The 27,995-nt window shown below is 40.1% G+C and overlaps 2 protein-coding genes across 3 annotated transcripts; one reads left to right on the forward strand and one right to left on the reverse strand.

The window, feature by feature from the left end:
- The first annotated feature begins 409 nt into the window (after positions 1 to 409).
- Positions 410 to 15,498, forward strand: uhmk1 (U2AF homology motif (UHM) kinase 1). Of its 2 annotated transcripts, none has more exons than XM_028028727.1 (9): positions 410 to 1,185; positions 1,889 to 2,018; positions 2,398 to 2,587; positions 2,659 to 2,850; positions 3,135 to 3,229; positions 3,308 to 3,384; positions 3,484 to 3,582; positions 5,194 to 5,282; positions 6,215 to 15,498. In XM_028028727.1, exons 1-9 carry the CDS (start codon positions 894 to 896, stop codon positions 6,359 to 6,361), a joined length of 1,311 nt encoding a protein of 436 aa, XP_027884528.1. In that variant the 5' UTR covers positions 410 to 893; the 3' UTR covers positions 6,362 to 15,498. The 2 variants fall into 2 exon arrangements, with proteins under 2 accessions (XP_027884528.1, XP_027884529.1); XM_028028728.1 differs by having other exon boundaries at positions 2,401 to 2,587.
- Positions 12,362 to 27,983, reverse strand: mep1ba (meprin A subunit beta a). Its single transcript, XM_028028724.1, has 15 exons — positions 27,883 to 27,983; positions 27,773 to 27,800; positions 26,610 to 26,660; positions 26,489 to 26,532; positions 26,218 to 26,296; positions 26,013 to 26,130; positions 24,267 to 24,445; positions 23,473 to 23,691; positions 21,201 to 21,350; positions 19,563 to 19,778; positions 19,113 to 19,369; positions 18,259 to 18,469; positions 18,001 to 18,177; positions 17,056 to 17,318; positions 12,362 to 16,227 (listed from the first exon to the last, which is right to left on the reverse strand). Exons 1-15 carry the CDS (start codon positions 27,922 to 27,924, stop codon positions 16,183 to 16,185), a joined length of 2,079 nt encoding a protein of 692 aa, XP_027884525.1. The 5' UTR covers positions 27,925 to 27,983; the 3' UTR covers positions 12,362 to 16,182.
- Positions 27,984 to 27,995: the final 12 nt, after the last annotated feature.

A 27,995-nucleotide genomic window follows, 5' to 3' on the forward strand; every position in this document is an offset into this window, starting at 1 on the left:
AAGAAAGTCTGAGTTCGGACTTAGGATCTCATTATTTTGGTCAGATTATCTGAGTCGACTTTTTCTGTACCATGACAGACTGACCAGAGCCACCATCTTAGGGAACATAAACACCAAGATGCAGAACTTCTCTACTGGGTAGCAGTCCACCTTTATTTATGTATTTATTTTGTTATGAACAGTTTTAGAGTCTCCTTATTCTTAATATTTTGGGGTTCAATAACAAGCCCGTTTTATGAAAAAATATAATTTTTATTTCTACTATGGTATAAAAATGTCATAGTGGAAATTTAATTAGCGGTAAGCGTTTTCAGACGCGGCTTCATACAAAAACACTAATGTGAGCACCCTCCTTACCGAGAGGGGGCAGACGTTACGTTTGAGAAGACGGAAATGGACCCAACAGAAACGGAAGTTAGTTATTATGTCTATGGTGTCAACAACCTGAATTTACAACTTCAGCGAAACTTCGCTGTGGTCTGAAACACTAGTTTTGGTGTAATTTATATACATCTGGCCGCTTTAGAAGTTATTGGTGCATTATGGAGGAATTTATCTCCCATCCGCCGTGGGAGCGGTGTGTTTTTGCCCTTAAAGTCGGTGGCTAGTTAAACTGTTTGTGGAAGCTAAGTTGGCTAACTTTATCTGTTAGCTGACTCGTTTTGACAGCGAACCTTGTCGTAATATGCTCCGACGTTACTCTGTGCTCGCTTTAAACAGGCTTGTTGATGTAACCACCCTGTGTGTTAGCTGGCGTTGACTCGTCCAGGTGTTTAATTAGCAGCTCTGATAAGGTGACCATAGAACTTGGCTCGCAATGTTCCCGCAGCTGCTTCCACCTTTCAACTAGCTGCCTCCCCTCCTCTGCTTTTCTCTCCCCCCGTCGCCCTCCGATGGCTCACTGCGTCCCGTCCGAGCCAACCTCCAAGGTTCAGGTTCCAGAAAGTCCGTCCCAGGTCAGCGTGGACCAGAGCATGAGGCCGGTTTTGTTTGAGATTTTCGGCGAGATCTGGACCGTTCAGTCCCGGCTCGGTCAAGGAGTGTCGGCCTCTGTTTACCAAGTCAGCTCCGGCAGAGCCGCCACGGCCGCAGTGAAGGAGTTCCAGGGCGACTCACAGGGAGGGGACTACGGCTATCACAAAGAGAGGGCCGTGCTGGAGGACATCCAGGGGCATAAGAACATTGGTAAGAGCAGTATCAGTATTCCACGTCTTCAGTGTGTGCTTGATTGCAGAGGTGACTTTGCTTACTGTGTGTTTAGTTGCTTACTCATTGGAGAAGAGTTAACTGAGTTTTGGCTTTCTGCAACTGTGGCTAGTAATTAGCCACATTCAGCAAATATGCCAAAGGTATATTGTTTTTCCTTAAAGAATGATTCTCCTTCCAATAGTTAAGTCAAAAGCATTCACACCCTTTAAATTGATCCACATTATGTCATGTTAAAACCCAAACCTGAGTCTCTTCTTTGGGAGTTTGTGAGATAGATCTAAAAATGAAGTACACTTCAAGTGAAGTGGAAGATAATTATTACACTGTTTTCAAAACTTGTCTGGAAAAAAATCTCAAAAGTGTGGTGTGCAGTTGCAATTTGTCCTTCCAAGTTAGCACTGCAACACCAGCTTTTGCTGCACTAGCTGCACAGTACCTGTTTTGCAGGTACTTTGCAAAACATTCTCCAAGTCCCTGAACATCCTCTGGAGTTCAGTTAAATCCACCATTAAGAGATGGAAGGAATTTGCTTTCATTCCCAGTTATACGGCACTTTGTGTTGACCTACTGCTCGCACTTTCTTTAAAATATGTTGTAGTCTGCGTTTGTAAGTTGATCACAACTGAAAAAGTGTTGATTACTTTCCTAACGATGCATGATGTGTCCTCCTGTTTCTCAGTTACACTGTATGGTGTGTTCACCAATCACAACTGTGTGGGCGTGGCTACGCGCTGCCTCCTGCTGGAGCTCCTGGATGTCAGTGTATCGGAGCTGCTGGTGAGGCGCAGCAATGGTGTCAAGGGTGTAAGGTAAGCAGCGCCATGTTGCTGCTGATCGCACAGTCAGTCTTGGTCTCTGGTTGGAGCAGGCGGGTTACTGTCTTACTGCTGGAATACTTGCAGACAGGAAAGTCAGGGAGTTTCTTTAGCTTCAAGAACCAGTTGCAGTTGTCTTATTGTTATTTGCCATTTGATTTATTTCTTAAGACACCTTTTACCAAATTCTTGGATTTAAAAAGCATTTTTTTGTCTTTGAATCATCTCACCATGGAAAGCAAGAATGGATTAAATAAATTGATTAAAATCAAGGCTGTTGGCTCTGCTACTATTATTTGTCCTTTTATAGTTGCAAATAAAACCAATAACTTGAGAAATGAATGGCTGTGCCCCTGTGTTTGATGCCTTGCAGCAGACCCCAGAAGGGCCACTCCATGTGGCTGGTGCAGCACTGTGCCAGAGACATCCTGGAGGCTCTTGCCTTCCTTCACAGGGAAGGCTACGTCCATGCTGACCTCAAACCTCGCAACGTCCTGTGGAGCGCCGACGATGAGTGCTTCAAGCTCATCGACTTCGGGCTGAGCTTCAAACAGGGAAACCAGGTATGTTGGGCTGTGAGAAAATAGAAGGTGGGCTGGCAGGGATTCTTAAAATGACCCATTTGTTTTGTCAGGATGTGAAGTACATCCAGACGGATGGGTATCGAGCCCCGGAAGCCGAGCTCCAGAACAGCCTGGCCCAGGCTGGGATGGAGGGAGATTCCGGCTGCACAGCCGCCATCGACCTGTGGAGCCTGGGCGTCATCCTGCTGGAGATGTTCTCAGGAATCAAACTGAAAGACACCGTCCGCTCACAGGACTGGAAGGTACCGCCAAACTCTGCACAGAACCAGGACGACTGGATTTATTAAGGAAAATATTGAGTTTCAACCATTTTTTTATCCTGTTAAAACTAGAAATGTTAACATTTTAATATTTTTATTTTATTAAATGAGTTTCTGGTGATAATGAAATGCTGCTGCTGAGTTAATTTTTATGCTCTAGTAGAACGCTTCTGTATTTTTCTACTCCTAAAACAAGGAAATGTTTAATAATGCATTTCTGTTGGATAATGAAATCAGATCACACTGCCTCTGTTTCTGGGCTGCAGGACAACAGCGTTGCCGTCGTCAACCGCATCTTTGCCAGTAATGGCGTGATGTGCCCTGCCATCCCAGTCTATCACCTCAGAGACCTTATTAAAAGGTAAGCATTGGCTCCTGGACTCTGCTTCTGTTCCTTGATGGAGTCTGCAGTGAAGTGGGCTGTTTGCTCTGTGTGCAGCATGCTGCTCAACAACCCAAAGCAGAGATGCACAGCTGAAGCTGCCCTGCTCAGCCCGTTCTTCAGTATCCCCTTCGGTAGGTGGACATACTTTGCATGTCTGCACTCATCACTGAAGTTCCTACTCTGCTATATTTACGTACGTGTTTGTGTGTGTGTGTGTGTGTGTGTGTCAGCCCCTCACATAGAGGATCTAGTTCTACTGCCTTCTCCTGTTCTTCGTCTGCTTAACCTGATTGACGACAGCCACCTGCACAACGACGAGGAGTATGAAGGTATTATGTGTTTCTATCGTATTTTTCCATTTTTCTTTTTTTTTATTACAATTAAAATCTACTGTAGGCCAGTGATTCTCAAACGTTTTTGAGGACCAGTTAACCCATTTAACAAACAGTCATGGACCATTTAACCTGAATTGCCCACGATAACACAACTTAATATATGATGCAACCTGAAATGAAAATATTAGTCTCTTAACTCAATTATTGTTGTTTCTTTGTTTTCCTAATGAGAAAAGTGGTGATCTTTGGTTAATGTGACTGACCACGACATGGTGATCTTTGGTTAATGTGACTGACCACGACATGGTGATCTTTGGTTAATGTGACTGACCACGACATGGTGATCTTTGGTTAATGTGACTGACCACGACATGGTGATCTTTGGTTAATGTGACTGACCACGACATGGTGATCTTTGGTTAATGTGACTGACCACGACATGGTGATCTTTGGTTAATGTGACTGACCACGACATGGTGATCTTTGGTTAATGTGACTGACCACGACAAAGCCATGAACATTTTGAGTTATTTACATATTCTGAAAGTGTCTAAGGTTTCCAATGATTTCAAATACATGGAAATAAAAAAAAGAAGTTGTTCTTTACTACCAAGTGTTAACATTTAGGGTAATTTAGAAGCACAATTAAAGAAAAATAGACTTGAGTTGCTATAACAGAAACAAAAAATCTTTTTCTGCGACATTAAATATAAAAGTATTTAACCCATTTCTAGCAATTGTATTTATTTAATTTAATTACTTTTTTTATTAAATAAAAATAACAATTGCTCTGAAAGCAGAGCATCATTCATTACCAAGCAAAGTCATAAAAAGCAAAGAACAGTTCTGATTAACTGGAGCGTTTCCTACTGCTAACCGTTCAAAGGAATCCATCGCTAGTGAACGACACCCATAGACCACCGGTTGTCCGGGGACCACAGTTTGAGAAAGACTACTGTAGGCATACAAAATAGGATTTGAGATCTTTTTGGAGGAAGTGGAAGCCGTGGCAACACACTGTCATCCAGCCAGTAACGATCTCTGAGTGTGGTGTGAGGATGCCGCAGCACCCGCTGCCATGCTGTCAGCAATGATGCAGAAAAAAATCCATAAAGACTTTAGAGCAACAGATGCTTCAGTCAAGAATGTGTGGCACATTTTCAAGCAAACACTTCAGATATGTTTCAGAACATCTTTGTAAAAACATTAGAGAATTGCACAAACTTTTAAGGTCTGAATGTGCTGCACAAGAACCAAGAAATTTCTTCTCTCTCCCATTTTTAAAAAGTAAAGACAGGAGGACCATCGGTTGACCCAAGCCTTAGTTGAACGTTCTGGTGCCAATGTTGGCATCTCTGCTATGTGAGCTTCCTTCACTTCACTTCAGTGAAACATGAGATACATTCTTGAGCACAAATGGATGAATTAATTGAGCCATAACAATTAGAGAAACCAGCTTGTGACTGGAATTAGTACAGAAGAATGTATAGATGATACATGCCAATGTAACTAGAGGTTAATATCAGCAAAAAAAAAAGGAAATCTAACGTATAAAACATATTCCCACAGTGAAGCTTAACAGTCTGTGTTGATTATTGTTCCCAGACATACTGGAGGACATGAAAGAGGAGTGCCAGAAGTACGGCTCAGTGGTTTCTCTGCTCATTCCTAAAGAGAATCCTGGAAAAGGGCAGGTGAGAGGATTTAGCCAATAAGGTTACATTCACATAGCAGGCAAATGTTCATGGCAGTCTGAACGGCCCAATTACATCTTTTTCAGAAAAATATCTGAATTGTGTCACCTCGTTATGTGCTATGCCCTGTCCATTGCCTTCCTACAGAATTCAGCCTGTAGAATTTCTCTGGGCCAATCAGCCAACAGAAGAAGTTCTGTTGCTCTAGTACAGTGGTGCCCAAAGTCAGTCCTGGAGGGCTGGCATCCTGCATGTTTTACTTCTCTCCCTGGTGATAGTAACAACCTTTTCAGCATGTCAATGTTCTACTTAGGCCATCTAATGAGCCATCATTGGATTCAGGGAGAGAACTAAAACATGCAGGATGCCGGCCCTCCAGGACCAAGTTTGGGCTCCCCTGCTCTAGTAGATCTAGCCAGATGCGGTAAAGCTAGATGTAAACAGTGGCTGGAGCAAGCAGTGCCAACAGTGAAGCACTGGGGTTTGAGTCTCAACCCCACCTCTCTCACCTCCACACATCCAAACAGACTTCTTTACAGCGCCAGCAGTCAGTGCCCAACAAACGGCCGTTTCTAGAAGTTGTACTTTCTTTTTCTTTACTTTTTTTTATGACCTTGTGACAACATAGACGCTCCATCCATTGTTAACAGAGCGCTGCTCTGTGACGGCTACGTCTCCTCTTGCGCATACGAGTCGTTTTGGGCTCTTAAGTTGTTCACACTTAAGTCTGATTTGGGTCACAGTATCATTCATCAGTAGAATGAATGACCACGCAAAAGAAATCAGATTTCAGGCAAAATTTGGGATTGAGGATCAAGATCTGCTGTGTGAACGTAGCCTTAGACGGATTGAATCAGTGCTCAATGTTCTGACTGTTTCTACAACATTCAGTGTTTCTTTCACTCATCCTTTAACCCGTTCGTTCCCACCAGGTATTTGTGGAGTATGCCAACTCCAGCGACTCCAAAGAAGCCCAGCGGCTGCTGACCGGCCGAACCTTCGACGGGAGGTTTGTGGTGGCCACCTTCTACCCGCTGAGCGCCTACAAGAGAGGTTACCTCTACCAGACGGTGCAGTGAGGATCAGTCTGCTCCTCCATCCGCCTCATTTAAAGAACAGCGCTGTGTTTTGGCCTACAACCCGTATACTGATACTTTCAACACCGGGAAGCAGATGCAGACTTTAGATTATCAAGCCTCTCCTGTAGGGGAATTGCTATATTAATTCTACTCTTAAGGAGATAAGTTGAAGTTGGAGTCCTTCTGACAACTCATTTACATTTCTAAGATGAGTTTACAATCATCTTTATGAAGCAATTAGGAGCAAAAATCAAGACTATTCCCATTTAACACCTCTGCGATGCTTAATCTTAGGCTTAATCTGCATGTCTTGACTGTTGCTGAAGTTTTACAACGCGCACAAGAGATGAGTTGTTTAAAATGCAGCAGCTGCTTTGCTGAAACGCATGCTGCTCAGCAATGTTTCCATGCAGAGCAGCAGCTGAAACTGGCTGTGATGTTTGGTGTGCAGAGACCCTCCCAGTGCTTCACTGTGAAAACATCCAACTCGTCTGATGACTCTGCTGGAACATTAACAGTCTGTTGCAGGAGAAGCTGTACTCCGTTGCCTTTGAATAGTGCAGTCAGAGTGGCTAATGAAAACCCATTTGACGTTGTGTGTCATGTGATTTAGATGTTTTAGATCTTCAAACTATATAATCCTAAAGAGAAGCTGAAGGTTCACTGTGGTGGAAGCTAACATGTGGTACTGTTGTTATAGCAGTTTATTATTTTTAGCTATTTATTTTGGGCTATGTTATGTATTTTAAGGTGGAGGCGTGGTACTGAGGGATATACTGCCCCCCTGTGGCTGCTCTCCTGCCTGAGCACATGCAGGGCTACAGGAAGCTGCCCTGTAGCCGTAGATGGAATGTTTCCTCTGACTGAGCTTCCTTCCAGGAACACTTCATGTTTTCACTGTAGCACTGAAAACACCACAAGAACTATTATACATGCTCAATCCAGAGTTCATAAGGATGCCGTTTGACTCCCTTACACTCATGTACTGGATAAGTGTAGAAAACATGCATGGAAAATAATGTAGTTTCTTTCCTTCCATCAAACTTTTTTCCTATGGTCGTCCTTCCTGTCCTCTTCCTCTCTTGTTCTGGCTCTGAGCTGGCTTCCTATGTCCTTCTTTTTGACATTGATTCTTCCACTTTGTTTCTTTGCCATTTTGTCTTTGTGTCTTCATTTCCTTCCTTTCATCCTGCCTTCAGTCCTTTCATCCTCTTAGTTTCTTGTTGCTGCAGTAGCAATATGAAAAACCTGCCCACTTTAGAAACATCCATCCATTTTCCATACCTGTGTGTTCTAGGCAGCAGTGAGGGAACAGAGGGCTACATCCTGGGCAGGCATCCAGTTCATACTGCAAAAAAAGAAAACTTTAAATTTATATTTTAAAATGAGCACAAGGAACAAAGACGTTTTGGGGTCTGAGAATGTCTTTGTGATGTTTACACAAAGATCAGGTAGGAACCCTGTAAAACATTTACAGGGTTCATTTACAGAAATACGTTTTTTTCTAGTTCAGAATATTTTCTGACCAGAAGTAGAAAACGACTCATAACGGCAATCGGGATTGCTGCCAGTTGGAAACAAAGCGTTGCTCCAGATACAGATTTAAAGCGAACACAGTCAGCCACAGCAGAGAACCACCTACATGACATAATGTCATTCCATAAACATTGCTTTGGGATGATGGCACCACTTTTTATTTTCTTCACTTTGTGGCACCTTTAAATGTTCCTACACAGGCTGCTGAAGTGACCGTGAGGAAGACAAGGAATGTTTGACAATCTCCTGGTGTGTTTGGTTAGTTGGTGCAAGAAGCAGTGGGTTGATTTTTAACCCAGCATTGCAGCAGTACTGTTCTGCAGAAATATGTGTATGAAATATCAATAGAAAGTTTGGATTTTTTTTTTCAAGCTGGCAAATAGAAAGTTTTTTTCTTCTGTGTTTTCCATCTTGACTGCTTCAAGCAGATCACTCTGGATGACAGAAAGCTGGATAATTTTGCAATGTTATGGACTTACCGTTGTAGAATAAGCAATTATAAAACTCCTGGTTCATCTTCCAATTTATGACAAGATGTAGAGGTTCAGTACCCAAAAATTGTACTCCAGTAAAAGTAATCCAAAATATATCCATCCAAGAAACTACTCGACACGAGTAAAAAGGTATTTTGTTAAAAATGTGACTCAAGTACTCAGTAACTGATGAGAACATTAATATATTTTTAAATGACAAACAAAACAAAGTTATGTGCATTTTCTAGTATTTTGAAAAACTAAAATGAAAATAATTAATGCAAATTAATTACATAATTACAAACAATTTAAGGAAGAACAAATGCTTTTCCAAATACTTTTTTTTCCCGAATAAAACATATTAAACTAATACAGTAAGTTATCTCATTTTATATAAAGTAAAGTACTTCCAGTACAATATATAGTGTTTACTGTCTTTTTTCACCTATAATTATCTCTTCAGAAAACAAAATTATCATCAGAACAACAAAGCTGGTGTTCAAGCGAGAGGTCTCACTTCAACATCAACTGTAGCTCTGCATGTCTATAGCTGGTACTTTTTTGGTTAAATCGTGTTTGTTCTTCATTCGGTGAAGTTACCTGCAATGGGTTGAATACCCAGTTTTATTTAAGTTAGAGCAGTGACACTTCATAGTAACAATACTCGAGTAAAAGTAAAAAATGTGGTATACTAAAAATACTACTAAAAGCACATTTGTTTCCAAATATTTACTCAAGTAAATCTGAGTAAAAGTAGTTATTACTATCCAGTTTTCATAGGGGTTATGTTATGCACTTTTATTATACTATCACAAGTGCCGAATGACATTTAAAATGCTGTTGTAATGACAGGAAATGGGTAGAGTATGTTTGTCTGTTAAACAACACTACACACAAACTACACATTCTAATTGAATAATTAGTTTGATTAAAGACAAAAACAATCAGTAGAATGTTGAAATGAATGAATCTACTCCATTACCACTCCTGTGTCCTTTGCCTTAAAGACAAGCGCCATTTAATCTCCATTATTGCTGCTAGACAATAAGAATTTATTGCAACCTGTTTTATAAAAACACATTCACTCTTCACATGCCAAGAAGGACAATTAGTTGATAAGGTTTATTTATGTATTATATAAACAAATGGAGATGTGACATTTCAGTTACAACAGATCCACGTTTCATATGTAACTTAACTTAAGCGATGTTGGAATGCTTCTCCAATTGCTTTTGCTAGAAATAGGCTGAAAAACTAAAGCACTGATTATGCTTAACTATTAAATCTTCCCTGATTAGCACTGCTAACAAATAGCCACTGTTTGCTATGCTGTTAAGCAGAACAATCGAATGATTCTGCAAAAGTAAAAAAACAGCCTTTTTGTTACTAAGAGACACTTCACCTGTAAATTGACTAAAACAGACAGAATGTGGGTTTGAACGTGCAACCCACTGACTACAGGACGAACCCCTACCTCCTGAGCCACCGCCGCCCCTAAATAAGCTGTGATACAATGAGTTAGAGTTCTCCACAAGTTTGGGGGAAAATGCTTCCAAAAGTGTGGCAGTATTTTCAATAGCAGTGATTTTTTTCTGAGAATAGAATTATGTCTAGAGTTTAAGTATCAGAAGTTCAAAATGGAAAAAGTTTATACCTATATAGCTAGCAAATCAGACTTTTTTTTAAAGATCTTATGCACTTCCTTAGATTGAAAATAAATCTTTGATTTTGTTCAACAGAACTTGAAGTTGATATGTGATGGGAAAAGTGCAGTTTTGGTGTCAAGAAGGTTCTTCTCAAATACTACTGTTTTTCTATAAACCATATAGCTATATGTCTGAAAAAGAGCTAATTAAATGTTATAGTCTTCCATTGAAAGCAGTGGTGCAGTCAGTTCTGAAGAACTGCTATCCTGCCAGTCTTAGTTGTTTCCCTGGTTCAACACACCTGAATCAAATGATGGATCATTAGCAGAACATTGTCACACTGATGAGTTAGTTGGACTATTTGAATCAGCTGTTTTGGAATGAAGACACATCTAAGACTGGCAGGATACTAAACCTTAATCACTGGAGCTGGACACCCAAGACTTTATAGTACTTGAACTAATTTAGAATAATTGTAGTTATGAAACTAAAGAATTTTTCCCTTAGAAAATTATGCAATTATGTACAAGTAGAAATACTTTTAGATCAATATGACCCTAGGTGTAGTCTCCCTGCTGCAAACGTCCATTCATTATTCCAATTCATTTAATTTCAAAAAGACTTTATTAATCACAAAAGGGAACTTTAATGTTTTAACTCATATTATCTTAGTTTCTTCAGAGTTGATGTAGATGCTGATGGTTGTGGGCAGTAAGAATTTCGTGTAGCTATCTGCATCATAATAGCCTACTGATTGAAGACTCCTTGTGGTTGCATAATAATCTCACATTGAAAGCAGAGGCAATGTCACATGGTGTGTGTGACAGTGCATTCATAGTAATACAGGGTTATACTATTTTAAAATGTCAAAAATGATTACAGAGCTGCCATTTAAACTTTCTGTAATATATTAGCAACTAGCATGGCTAACATTAAATAACAGCACTGATGGGTTGTATTATCTAGAGAATGTAGATCTTTACCTTGCCTCATAGATTTCTAAGAAGTATTCTTGCTTCCTGTTGTTGAATGCTTGACTTTCTCTTGCTGTCTTACAGCCTGAATGAGTAGCAGACATGTAGCGACATGTTTTAGCCGACAGCTTCCTACATTTTCCTCACCTGCAAATGGCAAACTTTGAGTCTCCTTCACTCAATAACAGCATCCCCACTCAAGAGTGTTGGTGCCAGCAGGATTTAGCCATGAAAATATTACAGGGAGAGAACAAGGTGATCAGCCCCATCATGTTCTTCATTAGAAGAGCTGACTGCTATATGGGAATGTGTAGAATTACATAACTCTTTAAGGAAGGTTTAGACTGTGTGAGATATCTTCTGTGCTCAGATATGTGTGTTATAACTGTGACTAGACTGAGTATGTTTTAGTGTCTCAGTGTTTGTAAGAACTGTGCTGATTCAGGGATGTATTTGAACATGTGACTTGCTGACAGGTGAGGGCTTTAGCAAATCATTTAGCAGTTTGGTCGTTTCTTTAGACCAGCAGTAGTTTCTTACAACTCTGCTTTAGACAAAATTTAGTGTGAAACACATCTGAAAACCAAAGTCTAAAAGATCATCATCTGACTGAACATTATGGGTTGTTCAGAGTGGCTAAAAAGGATATTGGAATTATGCAGAATTGCCTCATTGCCTTTTCTGTTGTGCCTGGTTCACAGGGCAGGACTTTTAAGTTGTCGACCAATTTTCAAAACCCGAGAGACACATACAATAATAAAATATAAAATCTTAAACGTTGATCTCCATGACAGTAGCAACACACCACATACGAACCAATTTCACTCACCAACATTCAGATGTCGGAAATCTCACAAAACATCTCGAGATCAAACGTGAGTCCAGAGCATGGCTGACGAGTTTGTGGACTCTTTTTAATATAGATAATAATGATACGAAAATATATCTCCAACATCGACTGGACTGTCTAGTGCACCATGGCAGTTTTTTCTTCTGTGTTTTTTGTATTCCTTTCTGTGTTTCTGTCACCTCGCTTTCTGATTGGCTAAATGTCGCATTCAACAGGCTGGGTGTCCTTGGGGAAGACCACACACACTGCGATATCGGACCAAGACCATCCAGTGTGCTGAATATGTCGACATAAGGTCATAAAGTCCTTCTGAGCGGACCAGATCACTCTTAAAACACCACACATGACAGGAATATCTCTATGATCATAAGAGATATCACAATAATCGGGTGTCCTTAAGATTGTTGAAAGGGGCAGTGGGGACGAAAATCAGCATAAACATTTTGCCATGTGAACTAGGCATTCGTTGACAGAGCAAACACAAGATTTTTTTTTTTATCACAGGAAGTATCCAGCCCTTATATTGACGTCGTGCCCTTTGGAGAAAGATTTTTGGATAAGTTTTGACTCATCTGGAGATACTGGGATACAAAATCACCAAGTCTATCAGAGGCTAAGTGTTGCAAGTTTGCAGATATGCTGCCAAGAACTGCTTAAACTCTTTGAAGTTTTGACAGTTTACGTACATTCAAGTTGGGGGAGCCTTTGAGAAATTGCTCATGCTGCCTACTTCAGCAGTTTACAGTTTTCCAGGTGTTATTTGATGTCCCAACCTGCAGGCTTTGGATGCATTTAAAGTCGTTAGCAGGTTTGCACACAAACACTAAGCCACAGCAATTCAGTGGCACAACACTGAAGAACAGGGATAAAATCACTCAAAAAACCAACCTAACCTATAATGTGAAGCTTTTGCTTAAAGAGTGAGTATGAGAACTAGGGACATCTAGTGGCTTAATTTTTATATTGCAGCAAATGCTGGATGCTTCCTACTCCTTGTATGTGTGGGAAAGGTTTTTTTGTTGTTGAAAGAAAATGCAAAATGTTGACAAGTTTGTCTTGGGCCTCTGTACAAACGGCAGCCCAGTCACTATGCATTAAAATCAATATAATAGTGATTATTATAAGAGTTTTCTGCTCATTTAACAGCAGTCTAAAAGGATGGATCTGGTAGACCTGGTAGTTTACGCATATTTTAATTTTTCTCTTCCTATGCATGATGTGTTTGGATTAACAATGTCAAAATCCAACTGCACAAGTTCTGGCGTTTCAGACCCTAAGTGAGAAAACGAGCAACAAAAGACGCTACATTAGTCTTTCCACATGAAGATCCCTCCTCCACAGTTTTCAGACTGTCTGGAATGAGATCTCTTCTCATATCCTTTCTTTGTGAAAGGCAAAAATATTCTCTATAATATTTACTTGTCCCCTCCCCATATTTTCTACTGAGAAAACCTAAAAAAACACACAGTCTGGTTCAGACATCAACATGTCTATGTCTTCCAGGCTACTGCTATCACTGGGCATGTGGCAGGCGAAGACATAGTGAATACAGGCTGTTAAATCTCTGTCCATTAGTTGGACTGCGTGTTGCAAAAAGATTTTCTGGAACCGTTTCACATTTTTGCACTTTGTTCCGACTTTATGTGAAATTCCAACACAAAGTAGTGCATAACTATGAAGAATTACTTTGTACTTTTACTTAGCTTAGCCGTTGCCTTCCCGTGCAATTCCACTCGATTTTCATCTCCCTTCAGTTCTCCGCCTGGGATTTCTCTGGTTGAAATTTAAACCAATCAGCAAACAGAAGGAGACGTTGTGAACAATGATATAGATTTACTGCGCTGTTTTAGTACTGTTGCCTAGCAACATAGGGTTGTAGTTTGACAATGTTGGTGCAGTAAGTGAATGAAGCTGCTCAGTCTGTGTTGGCCACGCCTCCATATATTGAGCAACTGAAGTCGGAGCAAGAGAGAGTTGAAGACATTTTATTGCTGGAAAAGATCTTGTGGCCTTACTCCTCACCAGGTTGTTTACAGCGCATATAATTTCCTGTAAGCTTCATGAAGTTGGTCATTACTTATACCATGGCTAAACGTTAGCAACTGGGTAAAATCAGATACATTATTTAAAACTTCAAGAGTCCACATCTCCAGCATGCAATCGTTTCTCAATACGGCAGAGAGCCAAAAGTGTAGAACTAAAGGCTAGTTTACAACAGCCTGCCTTTTACTGCCCTTCAGCTGGGGCCCGTTCAGGGTGAGTCTCAAGCCTTTCCACTGATGCTTAATTGATTGGATTTGTAAGACTGCACTTTGACTTGGCCATTCTGCTTTGATCTAAACCAGGAATGAACAATCCTAGTCTCCAAGGACCAGGAGAAATGGCTCTGATTCCAGATTACAGGAACATCTAAGTAGCAGCTTCTTGTAGATGAGAAGTCAGCTGTTTGATTGGCTGGTGGAGGAGGGACACTGGGTTACATCGTGTACCATTAGGCACTGGTTTGTGTTGATCTGCCACATAAAACCTCAATCCCTCATTAAGATTGTGCAGTGATGGTTTGTTTACTTTAAACTGGGTAGCATTTTCCAGAAACAGCTTTTCTAGGTCTCAGTTGCAGAGTTGTGTATGGTATTCCTTTGTCAGCAGATACAAAGTGAATATTGTGTGTGTGAAGTGGAGAATGCTGCAAGCCTTTTATTTCTGTCATCCAGGCTTATCTCCTATACGCACAACAACTGGAACTCGATGAGAATCCGAGCTCATCTTGGACAGTTTTCACTTTGGCTCTTAAAATGTCACACAGGAAGGAAGTTCTGCTCAGTCAAGGATGCTGCTGACACCGATCAGCTGAAGGTGACGTAGAGCAGTCTGGTTGTAGCTGGAGTTGTCCTATTCCATCTTAGGTCTCAACACTCTTTTTTTTTTTTTTTTTTTTTTTGAATTTGGATGTGAAGCATATCTGTGAAATGAGAAAAAAGAAACATGCAGTGTTGCATGGAAAATGTTTCTCTCTTGTTTTCAACGTGGTTTAATTGTTTTTATTTTTATCAGACAGAAACCAAAGGAATTTTAGTCTAAATTTTTAGGAAAGCAGATTTGTTGACGACGTCTTTAAAGGTCATTTACAATCCTGCTTTGCACAGCCCTAAAATGCCTTAAAATGTCAGTATTAAACCAAACCCGAAGCGCCTGTTCTACAATGTGTCTGTTTTATCTCGCTTCTTACAAACTAACGTAAAAGAAAAGTAAAAGGCAGCAAAGCTATAAGGGTCAACAAAGCTCTTAGCTGGATCAAACCAAAACATTAAGAATTAAAGGAGAAATTGTACATTATTGATAGTGACTGTTGGCAATTCACAAATGTCTGAACCATTCAAGACAGTCAGAAGACAATCTGTGACCTTGGAAGTCTTCCTCGCAGCCACTGTTTTGATGAGAGGAGTAGTAGCCATTTTGGCTCTTTAATTTTCCTGAAATGTCACGCAGGTGAAATGATTGTTTTTTCAGCTCCTGCAACTTAAACAGAAGCACAGTGGACAAAGGTCACTATACATGCAACATGTGTGAAACTTTGTGAGTTTATCCTGCCCTCCATTTGTGTGAATTGTTGCACTCATGCTGTTTGAGAAAATCACAATAAAACTTTTAATGTGAACTCCTTGTGGTTGGTTGTTTATTGTATTCGCTCCTCTTTTGATTTCTAATTTATAATCTTGCATATTTTCAAATATCTCCCTCATAAGATGATCTGAACATCATGTCTGTAGTTCTTCATTTAATAGTGTGGTGACTTGTGGTTACTTTTTGCCACCTGTCTCTACCTTACTGAACGTACCTTTAAAACTCTTGATGATCCTAAAAGTTCTTCTTTTAGTCACGACAGCTTGGAAACTTCAGCTTGAGGGAACAGCTCTGAGGAGGAGCTGCGTCTCGAAGACGGGGCTAGATCCACCCAGACATTTTGCACAGCTGAATTGTTGCCATGGAGATTTAAGGATTTCTCAAACATGCATGGAAGAATCAAAGCAACACTCCAGGTATGTTTTTCGTGAGGGAATAACAACACAAGGCTCAAAAAAGCTAATTTTATATAATACTGCCCCTTTTAAATCCACAAATCCCTTTTTTATCAATGTCCTACCAGCTTTAGTGATTCTTGATTCATTAGTGGGTCAAAAAGTCATTAATAGTTATACTGAAGTGTTGTCTCCCTGACGACAGGCAAGCTAGAGGGATGATGAAAAAGTCAAAGACAACTGGTGTCATAGATTTTATTGGAGAGTTTGATAATCGTCGGACAGTCTGGTCAGCAGTCGGTGGTTCTTTCTTTTCTTGGCCATCATGGAGCAGATAAAGTAGAAGGTGAGTCTGTGGCTGGATGCTCCTGTGGGGGAGAAAACATTTTTCTCACATTAAACAACTCGATGGATCAGAAGAGACAAAGCACAATACAGCTTGAACTGCAGAAATATAGCGCCTTATTGAAGTATTCATAACCCATGAACTTTTTTACATTTTGTCACATTATATCACAAACATCAGTGGATTTTATTAGCAGTTTGTGATCTGATAGAGCAATGCAACTAGTTGTGATAAGGAAGGAAAGAATACAAGGTTTTTCACCACAAACAATTTGAAGTGACACTGACACAAATGTATTTGTTTGTATAATAGGCTACATACAAATTAATGACCAAGATTCATCAGTGGCATTTTTGAAAAATGACATAACTGTGAGTGGAAAACATGTTGAATGGTTGTTGACCAGTAAAATTCTAACAAATTTTAGAATTCTGACATTTATCCTCAGGAGTTTAGCTTGAATCTTTAAATTAATTGTTTTTCCTTCAGAATTCTGACTGTAATTCTCACCTTTTTCCAATAGAATTTTGACCTTATTAGAATTCTATGTTTTTCACAGAATCCTTACTTGAATCTTGACAAATCTTAGAACTTAGTTTTTTTTTGTCTTCAAAAGTCTGATTTTAATTGTAGAATTCAGAACTTTTTCCTCAGAGTTCTGTTGGGTTCTGCTCTGTTCTCAGTGTGGCAGCTGGTTGCTCTACATCTTATTCAAGGTTATAAACCATTGAGCATGTTCTTCCACTTCACAGTTATGCTCTGCTTTTCTATAAACACGTCAAAGTTTTTGCTGACACAAAGTGAAGAAGGAGCTCGCTGTCGGGATGTGTGCTGACTCGGTGTAACTCACACTGTCCATGAAGCCTGGCATGTTCTCTATGACCATGCAGTCACTCCTCACATCTTGTTCCCTCCTCCTCGTCCTTCTCCTCAGCCTCCAGACATTACCCACAATCATCATGGCCACCAACATCATGGCTGCTGCTACACACGCTCCCACTGCTGCAGCTGCAGAGAGTTGACTGGCTGGTTGGTCTGCTGCTCCAATCAGATGGCCAACAGCGAAGACTGCAGTCTGGGGCAGAGGCTGAGGAGCCAGCAGTTCTGATACATCTAGGAGAGGATAAATAAAAGACCTCAGGTTAGTGTAGAATTACTGACCAATCAGGGAACGACAGATCTTATCAGTGCGTTTTATCTTATCAATGTAATTAAGTATTTACTACCACTTGTAAATCTGTGTAGAGGAGTACATTTTTCTTAGTTGCTGTTGATTACTGGGAGACTGAACAGCAACAACTGGGATATATAAACACATACAAACATGTTTAATATGTTGCAATATAGGAAAAGGCACAATCATTTGTATATGTTATATTTTTACATAACCACGCAAAAGATTACATGATTATGTAATCTTTTGCAAAATACATAAATAATCGATATGTAATTCAGTGTACTTACAACATAGAGTGTGTTTGAAAATGTATTAGGAAAATAATATATTAGAAAATATTACAATATATTTCCAGTAATATGTTGGTAAATATATTTTCCTTTCATAAGTCTAAATCTATATAGTTTGTAGTAGCTTATAAATTAAATGTAAAAACATAGTGCCCTTTTTGGTCGTGACTGTAATAAATTCCTTTATATTCATCAATATATTCACATATATTGTCTGTGGTGACATTGCAATATATCAAAAAATTTAAATACTAAATCTCATATAATGGAATATACTGCTTTATGTATTTTCCCATATTAGATCATCATCCTCAGAAACTCCGCCCACCTTCCAGACTGAGTAGGAAGAAGGCGTCGTCTCCCTTGATGAAGCTCCTGCTCCTCAGCCCGCTGTGTGAGATGAAGGTGCTGGTTCCGTAGCCGGGGCCTCGGTAGTAAGAGCTGCCGTCAGACCCGGTTACCTCAGAGCCCACCTTCCTGGGGTCGTCCCAGTAAAACTCAGTACCTGAAACCAACAGGATACTGATTGGCACAGCAGCTTCCTGAAAACGCCTCCAACAGGCTCCCACCGTCAGCGCCCTCATACCGTCTGAGGACATCTTGTTGGGCTCGGTGGTCACCATGCGGTGCATGTTCATCTGCTGTCTGACATCAGACTTCTGATCCATCAGGGCCATGGTGGCTTGTTGCCATGGACACGGCCACTTCAGATTGTGGTTGTTGGGACCTGATGTCAGGTGGAAGTAGATAGCCATGTACCCAGGAGTGCTACTCTGTCCGTTCAGGTACACACCCACCTGAAGACACCAGAGAAATATGGAGATGAAAGGGTAAACACACACAATAACAAGTTTAGTGAAGGTTATTTGTGTAACTCTAAAGAACAATGAAAACAATTTTCTAAATTAGATTTTTGTCTTGTCACTTTCATCTGTCTAAAACAGATATTACCAGTTACCTAACCGCCATGAGCACTAGGGGTCACTGGATGGCCATTTTCCAAATGTTCGTCATTCAACAGAGAGAAAGAAAAATCTCCTAAAAGGTCAAATCATGGAATGCTCCAACAATTTACAGAAAAAACCTCTGAGGAGCTTTGTGTTTAAATCTACAGTTAAAACAGTGTACATTTTAACTAATGTCCTAGTCAAGGTTCACGACAGGTTTTTAATAACGTATCGTGGAAAATCTTATTCAGGTGTGATTTTAAATTGTGGGGGTTTTTTTCAACATTAACAGAATATCAACACTATACCATCACCCAAGGGCTCCTGCCTTCGGGTCAATGAATTTAACCCCATTGAGATGCCTCACTTGAACTTTACTACACAGGAGGAAAATATTTCATTGTATCTTGAGGTTGCAGAGGTTACATCAAGAATAAAGCTCAAGAATAGATTTTCTCTTAGGTTTTAAAGGTGCGTTATAATTTCTCTTTACCTGGAAGGAGTAACCGGCTGGTGACAGGAAGCGAGGGCTGTAGAGTTTCTGTCCTGGTGGCATGGTGGCCAGCAGGTGGCTCATGTTCCGGATGTGCCAGATGTGCTGGGGGCATTTTGTGGATGACAGGTTGATGTCATCCAGAGAGAAACCTCCATGTGACGGACTCTCTCCCCTCACCCCCTCGAAAACCAGCCGGGCCTTCTGGGTCACGCTCAGGTTGATGGTGTGCAGCTCCCAGGACCCCATCACTCCTCCTGTGGAGGAAGCAGAACAAACACTCAGGAGATGATTCTCTGCATCAGCTGCATTTGCATTTAAATGTGACTTAGTTTAGTTCTGAGAGCATTAATGGGTTTACTACAAGGTGGCACCAGAGTCCCACATTTTTGAATCATACTCAGTCTGCTCAGTACAGGTTCATGCAGGTTAAAAGGAATTATTTCTCACCTGAAATGCTCTTGAATAGGTTGAGTTTGCCGCTGGGGCTGGCTGGGTCATACTCTCTGAGCCAAATGTTCAGAACATCATCAGCTGCCCCAGTGTTATAGAGGAAGAACTGCAGACACTGAGCTCCAGCTTTGGGGTAAAGCCAACGACTCTCCAGGGAAGCGCTCTCCCCCGGTTCAGCAGATTCTGTGCTGAAATGCATGAAGTAGCCATTCCCTGTGCAGGGAGAGCCAAAAACAAAACAAAACAAAAAAACTCATTCCACAACTAGCTGTATATCATTATATTTCAAAATCAGAACACCTTACAAGTAAAATAAATCTGTCTGATTGTCTTAGATGAGAGGTCTCCAAACCTTTTGTCATCTCAGAAAATATATGAGAGAATAAGTAGATAAAATCACAAAAATATATATTGTGACTTTTCTGTTCATGCAGTGTTTTACTAGACAATTATTAAGAAAAAGGCATCAAGGCTGCAAATTCCTCTGGGATCAATTGAAAAACAAACAACAACAAAAAAAACACTTGTGTGAGTTTTTAGTAATTGCTTCTTTGAAAACTCTTCCAGTTTTCATCCAAGTTTATTAAATGAATTAAACGCAGATTTATTTGCAAAAAAGTATTTATCATAAAAAGCCACCTGATAGCAGTGTTGGTAAAAGCACATTTTTGCTTTCCTGAATCTTCTAACAAGAAGACTTTAATTTGTTGTGAAAACGTCTCCATGTTCATCAGCCAAGTTGATGACGTTCATGAATTGGAGTCAGGGGCTGCACAAAATCAGCCCAGGGCCTGAAATGGCCCCCGAGCCGGGCTTTGGACACCACTGTCAGAAACTTTAGACCAGATCTTTAATTGCAAACACAATGCTGTAAAACTCTTAGGCAACATAATTTACAACCTGTTTCTATCTAAGGTTAGTTAACAAAGATAAACAACAACAGCAACAACAATGCTATATAAACAAAATAAAAGCAATGGTCCTCCAAGATTCCCCTGTACTTGCTATTAAGATAAGATAAGATAAGATAAATCTTTATTGTCATTGTCACAAGAACAACGAAATTCAACGAAATTATTACCTCTGAATCTTGAACCCACAAGTCAAAGGTCAAATAGCACCAATGACATTGCAGCACTTAACTGCCTATTAAGAGCAGGAGGTTTGAGCCGTTTACAGACTTTTTGATTAAATCACACCTGTACTTGCCATATCAGTGTACAATGACATGCGAATATAAAAACATATTGCTAATTTGTATGTTTTAGAATAAACAAGATACATTTTGCTTTCATCAACTTATTTTTTACTATTATTATTATTCAACATAGAGCTTTGTTTTTTCTCATCACACCATAAACATGTTGACATATTGTATAAATACAGTTAAGTGTGGCATTATGTGACAAAGTGTTTTCCTGTTTCACATGTTAATGTGAGAATATCACAGTCTGAGGAGTGAGCGCTGTTATCTTTCCACTATTTTACTTCTATTTGATCATATCTATCTTGTAAAATCTCTAGCAGCATGATCCTGCACTTGCCTGTATTTGCACAGGTGACTGTTGTAAAAGATCCTGACCAGTGAATCATGCCATCCTTAAGCTCCACACCTTGTAATGAGTTGAAGATCACCTTTGCATTGTCCCATGTTGGTGAAGTCAGTGTGAGGGCCTCCGGACACAGAGCTGCGCTGTTCCCACATGGCTGTGCTGGAACCCTGAATCATCCCACAGATGTTCTCCTCCTCAAAGTTACAGCTGTCTACAAAGGTGGAGGACTTAGCTGTGGAGAAGAAATAGACTCAGCTACATCCAGAAACTGTATCTGTCCATCTATAGACACATTCAGTAAATTAGAATATAATTGAAGTCAATTTGTTCCAGTAACTGTCTTCAAGTGAGACACATTACATAGATTAATTAGACAAAAATGAGAGGTCTTACAACAAACCTCTTGCATTTTGTAGCCTAACCTACAAAATGGATATTTTGTCACTCTTTCTTATCACAGTTCTTACCACTCTTTGTTAACTACATGTTTTTCTTGCCATGTGCCTTTATGGTCCATACATTTTCAATAAAGGTGGGAATATCACAGAATATCACAGTCCAGAAATTGAATGTGGAGATAGTCCTCCAATCTCACTATTTTATCTACTTTGCACTATTAGAGGAAAGAAATCAGTCCCATAGGATGATGCTTCCACCAGCATGCTTAATGGTTAATACATTGTTTTTAACTTTAAAATTATTAATCTGGATCCTCCAAATATTGTTTTCATCTCTTCTGGGTAGGTACAGTAGTTCAGCTTTTCATCATGAAACATTTTCCCAGACGGTATCAGGCTTCAGAGTTGCTGTATTTGCTTTGAGATTGCTGGTGTTGGTTTTGGATTTGGGCTTTTTACCCAGTTGTTTGTCACCTTCTCAGTACATAATGATATAAAAATAGCTTTATTTTTATATCAGAGACAAGCATGCTCCAGTTTATAACACACTTGAGCCTCAGTGGTTCCTGAGTTATTCCTGAAGACCCTAAACCTTTTCGTCTCACGAAATAATAAACTGGCCAGGCTGGGTGGGTAAACATGAAAAAGACTGTGATGCATGTCGAGTCATGGTCATTTTTAGAAGTAGCGTACTCTGCACCTCCTAACATGAATCTTTCTGTTTACAGGATTCATTTTCCACAGCACATTTTTCACTTGTTAACATGAAAGGCTGCGAATGCTGGCTTTTCTGCAGTTCAAAATAAAGAATGCTAAGATACAGCCTCAGATAGTATTCATCAACTATCTACATCAACAATTTATCAACAGTCCATAAACTATACTTGTTATGTAAGTGAATTGAATGAGGCACCTTTGATCTGCTATGTTGCCTGATGTTTTTTACTTGAGACACACGAAAGGGTTGGCTTCAATAACAGGCTATAACTTAATCTCTTGAATGAGGGCAATGTTTAATTGCAATCGATTTTTAGGATCAGCTCAAATAAAATCTGCTGAGATACATTTGAGCCCAAAAGACAAAAAGTAAAACTGAAGAGAGCAGAAGACTGAGAACAAATAAGCAGAGGACCTGGATAAGTTGCTGAGTGTGAGATGCTAATCTCCTTAATAAAGTGGGATAGAATACCTATTATCATCTCCAGTTTCTGCATGCTTGTGTTGCAGCTAAGATATTCACAACTCCCTGACAGCTGAAGGCTGAGATTATCACAGCATGTCAGCAACATGAAAAACAAACTTTAACAATTCTGTTTCATTAGTAATCCATCAGTTTATTTCCAGTTTGGTTTTGTATAAAGGCCAGAACATAATTACCACTAAATGCTTTAAAAATACTACAAACTTCTCAGTAAGTGTTGCTAATGCTAAGTGTTGAGCTTAGCATATACCTATATGATCTTATGATAAATACAAATATTTTCTTAAAGGGGCACATAGAGCCATTTTATAGCACAAGCAACTATGTTACCTTCAGTTGTTTTTACCAGCTTTGCACTGCAAAGTAGGTCATATAATGAGCTCAGCAGATGAGCAATTCCACAAGGTGTTTGCTAATTGCTGCTGGCTAGTCTGAAGGAGCTGAGAGGGGGAGTTGTGGTGGAAGGGCGCTCTGTGAGCTGGAAGCTTTGAAGCTTGGAAACTTCAGCTAAGAGGAGGAGCTGCATCTCAAAGGCAGTGCTCAGCCCCTCCAGGTGTTGCATAGTTGAATGGTTGCTATGGAGATTCAAGGATTTCTCAAACATGCATGAAAGAATCAAAGCAACACCCCATGTATGTTTTTGATGAGGGAATAACATTATTAAGTGATGTAAAGCTAAAAAAAAAAGTTAACTTGACATAACACTGCCCTTTTAAATGCAAACTTGAACTTGCGGACAGCATGTTGAAACTCACTGCAGTTGTAGAGCAGGTTGAGCTTGGCTAGGTCACTGGCACTGAATTCCATCCTCTGACCAATCACATCCATGAATTGTGGGATCTTTGTAACAATGGTGGGCTCAGAGTTGATGTTGAAGGCTGTCTTACTGTAGTGCATCACAGAGCCGTAGTCATATGGGACCCCCAGCGCGTTGGACACAGTGTCATCATACGTTTTAAAGTTGTGCTCCTTACCTGGAGGATATGAACATATTGGGAGATTTCAGGCCTGTCATGGAAGAATATCACAGGCTGATGAAAATCGCTTAAAAGTCTGCTGACATTTTGCCTGTAAGAAAAGCACATGTGCTACTACATGTGTAGTTCAGTGATATCGAGAACCCTTATGTACACACACATTTCAATCTAAAGTCCGTTTCACAGTTTCACACTGATCTGACTGAATTCAGCCAGTATCTTTGCTAGGTCTTGAGTCTAGAGAATGCAAACAGGGCAGAGGTGGAAGTTGGTGATGAATGTAGCAGCATAAATACTATGCTGCCACTTTAAAAAGGTCAATTTCGGCTTCTGTATATCAACATGTCTCCAACTTTCATGGTACTGCTGCTTGCATTGGGACGTCTGTCTCTGTCTGTTGCTATAAACTGTGCTGGGTAAGCATGCCTGTTGTATTGTTTTAGTCTGCTTTAATAGTAGCCACAAAATGGACTCCAACATTTTTGTGTCTATTATAAATTCACAATTTTAATGCAGGTAAAAAGGCTAATTGATAGAAATCAACTTGAAGAGGAAAAAGAAGAAGATGTTACCAGGTTCAATTTGTTCCCATATAATGTTGACGTAGTCATCGCGGTCCGCTCTGGACTGCTCATGCCAGAACCCCAGAGCGTGCAGGAACTCATGCTCTACCGTGCCCAGTCGGTCGCAGTTTGAACCAATGGACAGCTGCTGCTTCCCAACACGCCGGTTGCCTACTGAGGAGTAACATCTCCACAGAGAAAAAAACTGTCAGGATACACACACTGTTATCTCTCAACAGTCATAATGTCTGGCTCATCGTTCCAGGCCTGAAATTATGATGGGTTTTTTTGTAGCATTTTTAGTAATATTCACCCTGGTTGAAAGAATTTAGTTTTGGCAACAGCCTGATGCTATCTTAAATACCTCCTTAACTACGAGAAAATGATTTAATCCAAAGAGTTGCTCATAGACCAGGAGTCTACAACCTGCCTCTTATAACTTTGAGCAATAATGTTTTGAAACTCAGTTATTTTATGTTTAAAGTAGTAGAAAGACTCTTGTGTAAAATCTGCAAGGAACTTGAACAGGAGAATGAGTGATTAAGATTTTTATGTGTTGTGGTAGAAAAATTATTATTCAGAAGAAGGGCTTGATTGTCTATAGACCTATAGGCTGGAAAATAAAACCCCTCTGATTATGCAAACACAGAAACCAGTCATGATGTGTTCCAAAGCATGGCGACTCACTTTGAAGATGTGATAAACTATCAGACAGAGTTCACATCATACACACCTGGGGGTCTTATCCCATAGAGAGTGGAATCAAAATATATTGTGTAGAAATATGATCATTCAGAAGGGGGCTCATATGTCTTGAGAATGGTGTGAATAGTTTCCAAAGTGCCAGCTTAAGAACAGAAACATGTGGGAAATCTGTGACTCAGTGGCTTAGATAAACACAGCAGGTCCAGTGTCAGACTGGAGAACTGCAGCCGATAACAGGCTGCTTCATCTGGCTCTGCCTCCAAACACCAGCAGGACACAGAGAAGATGGCTCCCTCTGTGCAGATTGTTCTGAACAGAAGCCAGATAATGCATACTGATAACGAAGTGCGTCAATGGGGTATCTATGTAGAACCTCCACTAATTATGTGATGCCATAGTTGGCATGACAACTGTGGTATGTACCATACCATATGACTTGTATGGCACAATTTATATGACACCATTACTTGCACCATACATCACTGCTTTGCATCGGTGATGTATCTGTTTAGGGCAGGAAGTGACTATGGAACAACCTTAGTTTAATCTCATTTGTCGTCTTTCTAAGGTCCAGTGTCCTGCCAGTTTTAGACGAGTCTCTGCTCCAACACAACTGATTCAAACAGCCCAACTTCCTCCGCAGCATGTCAACGTTCTGCACAGGTGCTGTTTGAGTCGGGTGTGCTGAACTAGGGAAAAAAAATACCCAAGATACTGGCTCTTGAGAACTGATGTTAGACACCACAGCAAAGATACTGAGGAGGATGACTAATAGACCAAATAAGAGAGCGAAGGAATTGAGAGGCTAGCAATTAGCTTTCTTCTCTACATATATGTTTAACTAAAATAATATTTCTCATTTTCTTTGACTTGTACCATGACAAAATGTATGTGACAGTCAGATATTATTTAAGGGAGCAAGGGGGCCTGTCATGATTCCTTATGCAATAGTTTTGGATTTCACGCCATGCTCCTGGTTTTTACTTGTAACTAATTAAGCAGAAAAGAAACAGAGACTTGAAGTAAAGGCAACAGTCAGGTTTTACTTACCCACTGCCTTTGAACACAGAGATGTAGTTCTCCTCTCCCTTCCACGGTGTAAAGTCAATGCAAGTCTTTAGTCTGTACTGATCAAATGCCTTCAGTATTACTCCCTTAGTATTGATGTCTATATGTCACAAAGAGCAGCAGGCATTTAAAGCAGCGTGTTTTAATGAGTTTAAGGTGTAGTATGTCACTTTTCAGTACATCTTACCTAAACTGTCCTCCAGGTAGTAGGGAATGGTTGTTGGCCAGCGATACTCATCTCCTATGATGGAATTTCTGTCAAGGTTCTAGATTGAATGAGGAGTGCTGTTATGTTGTAGAATTAATCCAGAGCAGTTGTAATCAAAAGTTGTCATGTGATTGTTGTCGGGATTTCACTATTACTGAGAAGTGTCCGAGAATATATAATAGTCCATACATTTTTGGTTTGGATCAACAGTGAAGAGATTGGAGTGAAAATACAGCTTTATGACACTCACTTTATCCTGTTCTATATCTCCCTCCAGCAGGTCCAGGTCAGCGGCTGGGAAGGATCATGATTATTGATGAAAGGTTAAGCACAAACTCTGAGAACAGCAAAATGACCAAAACTAAACAAACCTTTATTGATGTCAAAGATGTCCCAGTCTTGGCCCTGATCAACATCAGTTTCTGTGGATGTGGAAAAAGTCAAGATATTAAGATGCTGCAACACTGTTTCCTAACTTGTCATGTGCAGGATGGTGGCATTTTGAAAAACAAGTCACACAATACTAGACATGAGATTATGAGAATTTTGTGAACATCAATTCCTGTTGTTTCTGAAGTACGTGTTTTACTTTGGATGAAACTTGGCCATTTCTTTGTCCACAATTCCACTCAATTCTTCTCTCCCTTCATTTTCAAGATTAATGTCATCTGGGCCATTAGCAAACAGAAGGAGGAGTTGTTAGCTGTTTTCTGCACTGCTTTAGAATTGTAGTCTGCCTATGGTTGTTGTTTGGCATTGGCTGTTGAGGAAGTGAACGAAGCCATTCAGTTCCTGTTGGCCACGCTTCCAAATATTGAGCAATTAAAGTTGGCGCAGGAGGAATGTTTAAAGCCTGCAGCTTTCATTAACAGCTGTCTAGTTTGGCTCAAAACTTCTCTGTTCGCAGTGAGGGATGGTTGTTTACAGCACACACAATTTCTGGTAAGCTTCATAGTGTAACTTCTTTCATGATTGAACTGGCGCATTACATCCTTCACAGCCAGATATTAAAAAATCAGTGTAAAATCAGTTCCGATCGTTTCAAACTTCACCAGAGTCCATGCCTCCACCAGACTATCATTTCTCAATGAATGAGGGTTCAGGCCCTGTACAGTGGGACAATAGTGGCGAAGGTGGTAGGAGTTTGCAATCACAGAGTTTCCGGTTTGATCCTGGCTTCGTCTGCCCGTGTCCTCATGCAGGACTGTTCATTGTGTTGCCTGCTGGTGGCAATCACCCATGTTCCTGCTGCAGAATTTTTTGACATACCCAATATATACATGGCAGGCTGGTTTCTTGTCTTGTTTCTTAGGAGGAAAGAAACTTTCAAATCACAGAATGACTTTGATGTCATTCCTAACTTTGCGTTTTGACCTGTAAGTAAACTGGACAGCAGAAGAAACTCAAAACACTAGTAAGTGAAAGCTTGAAAGCAAAAAGCAGAACCTTGAGAATTGAGTCATCTTGTGCTAAATGTGTTTTTCTTTGTCCAGTTTTTCAGTTACCACCTTTAGAAACTCTTCAGTTCACCCACCTGTTTCACTTGTCAGTTTTGCTGCTGTCTGTAACATAAAACATATTGAGTTGCATTGCTGCATATCTTCACTCCTCTGAGGCATCTTATCCAAGAGACACAGTACTTACCAGTCCAAAACCAAACACCAGAATGATCCACCTGAACATCATGGCTCCAGATACAGACTCCTTCACACAGTAAATTCTCTGCTCTTTTTGAACAGAGGATTCTGTTTTTAAAA

The sequence above is a fragment of the Xiphophorus couchianus genome, chromosome 9 (genome assembly GCF_001444195.1).
Source record: "Xiphophorus couchianus chromosome 9, X_couchianus-1.0, whole genome shotgun sequence".
NCBI lineage: Eukaryota > Metazoa > Chordata > Actinopteri > Cyprinodontiformes > Poeciliidae > Xiphophorus > Xiphophorus couchianus.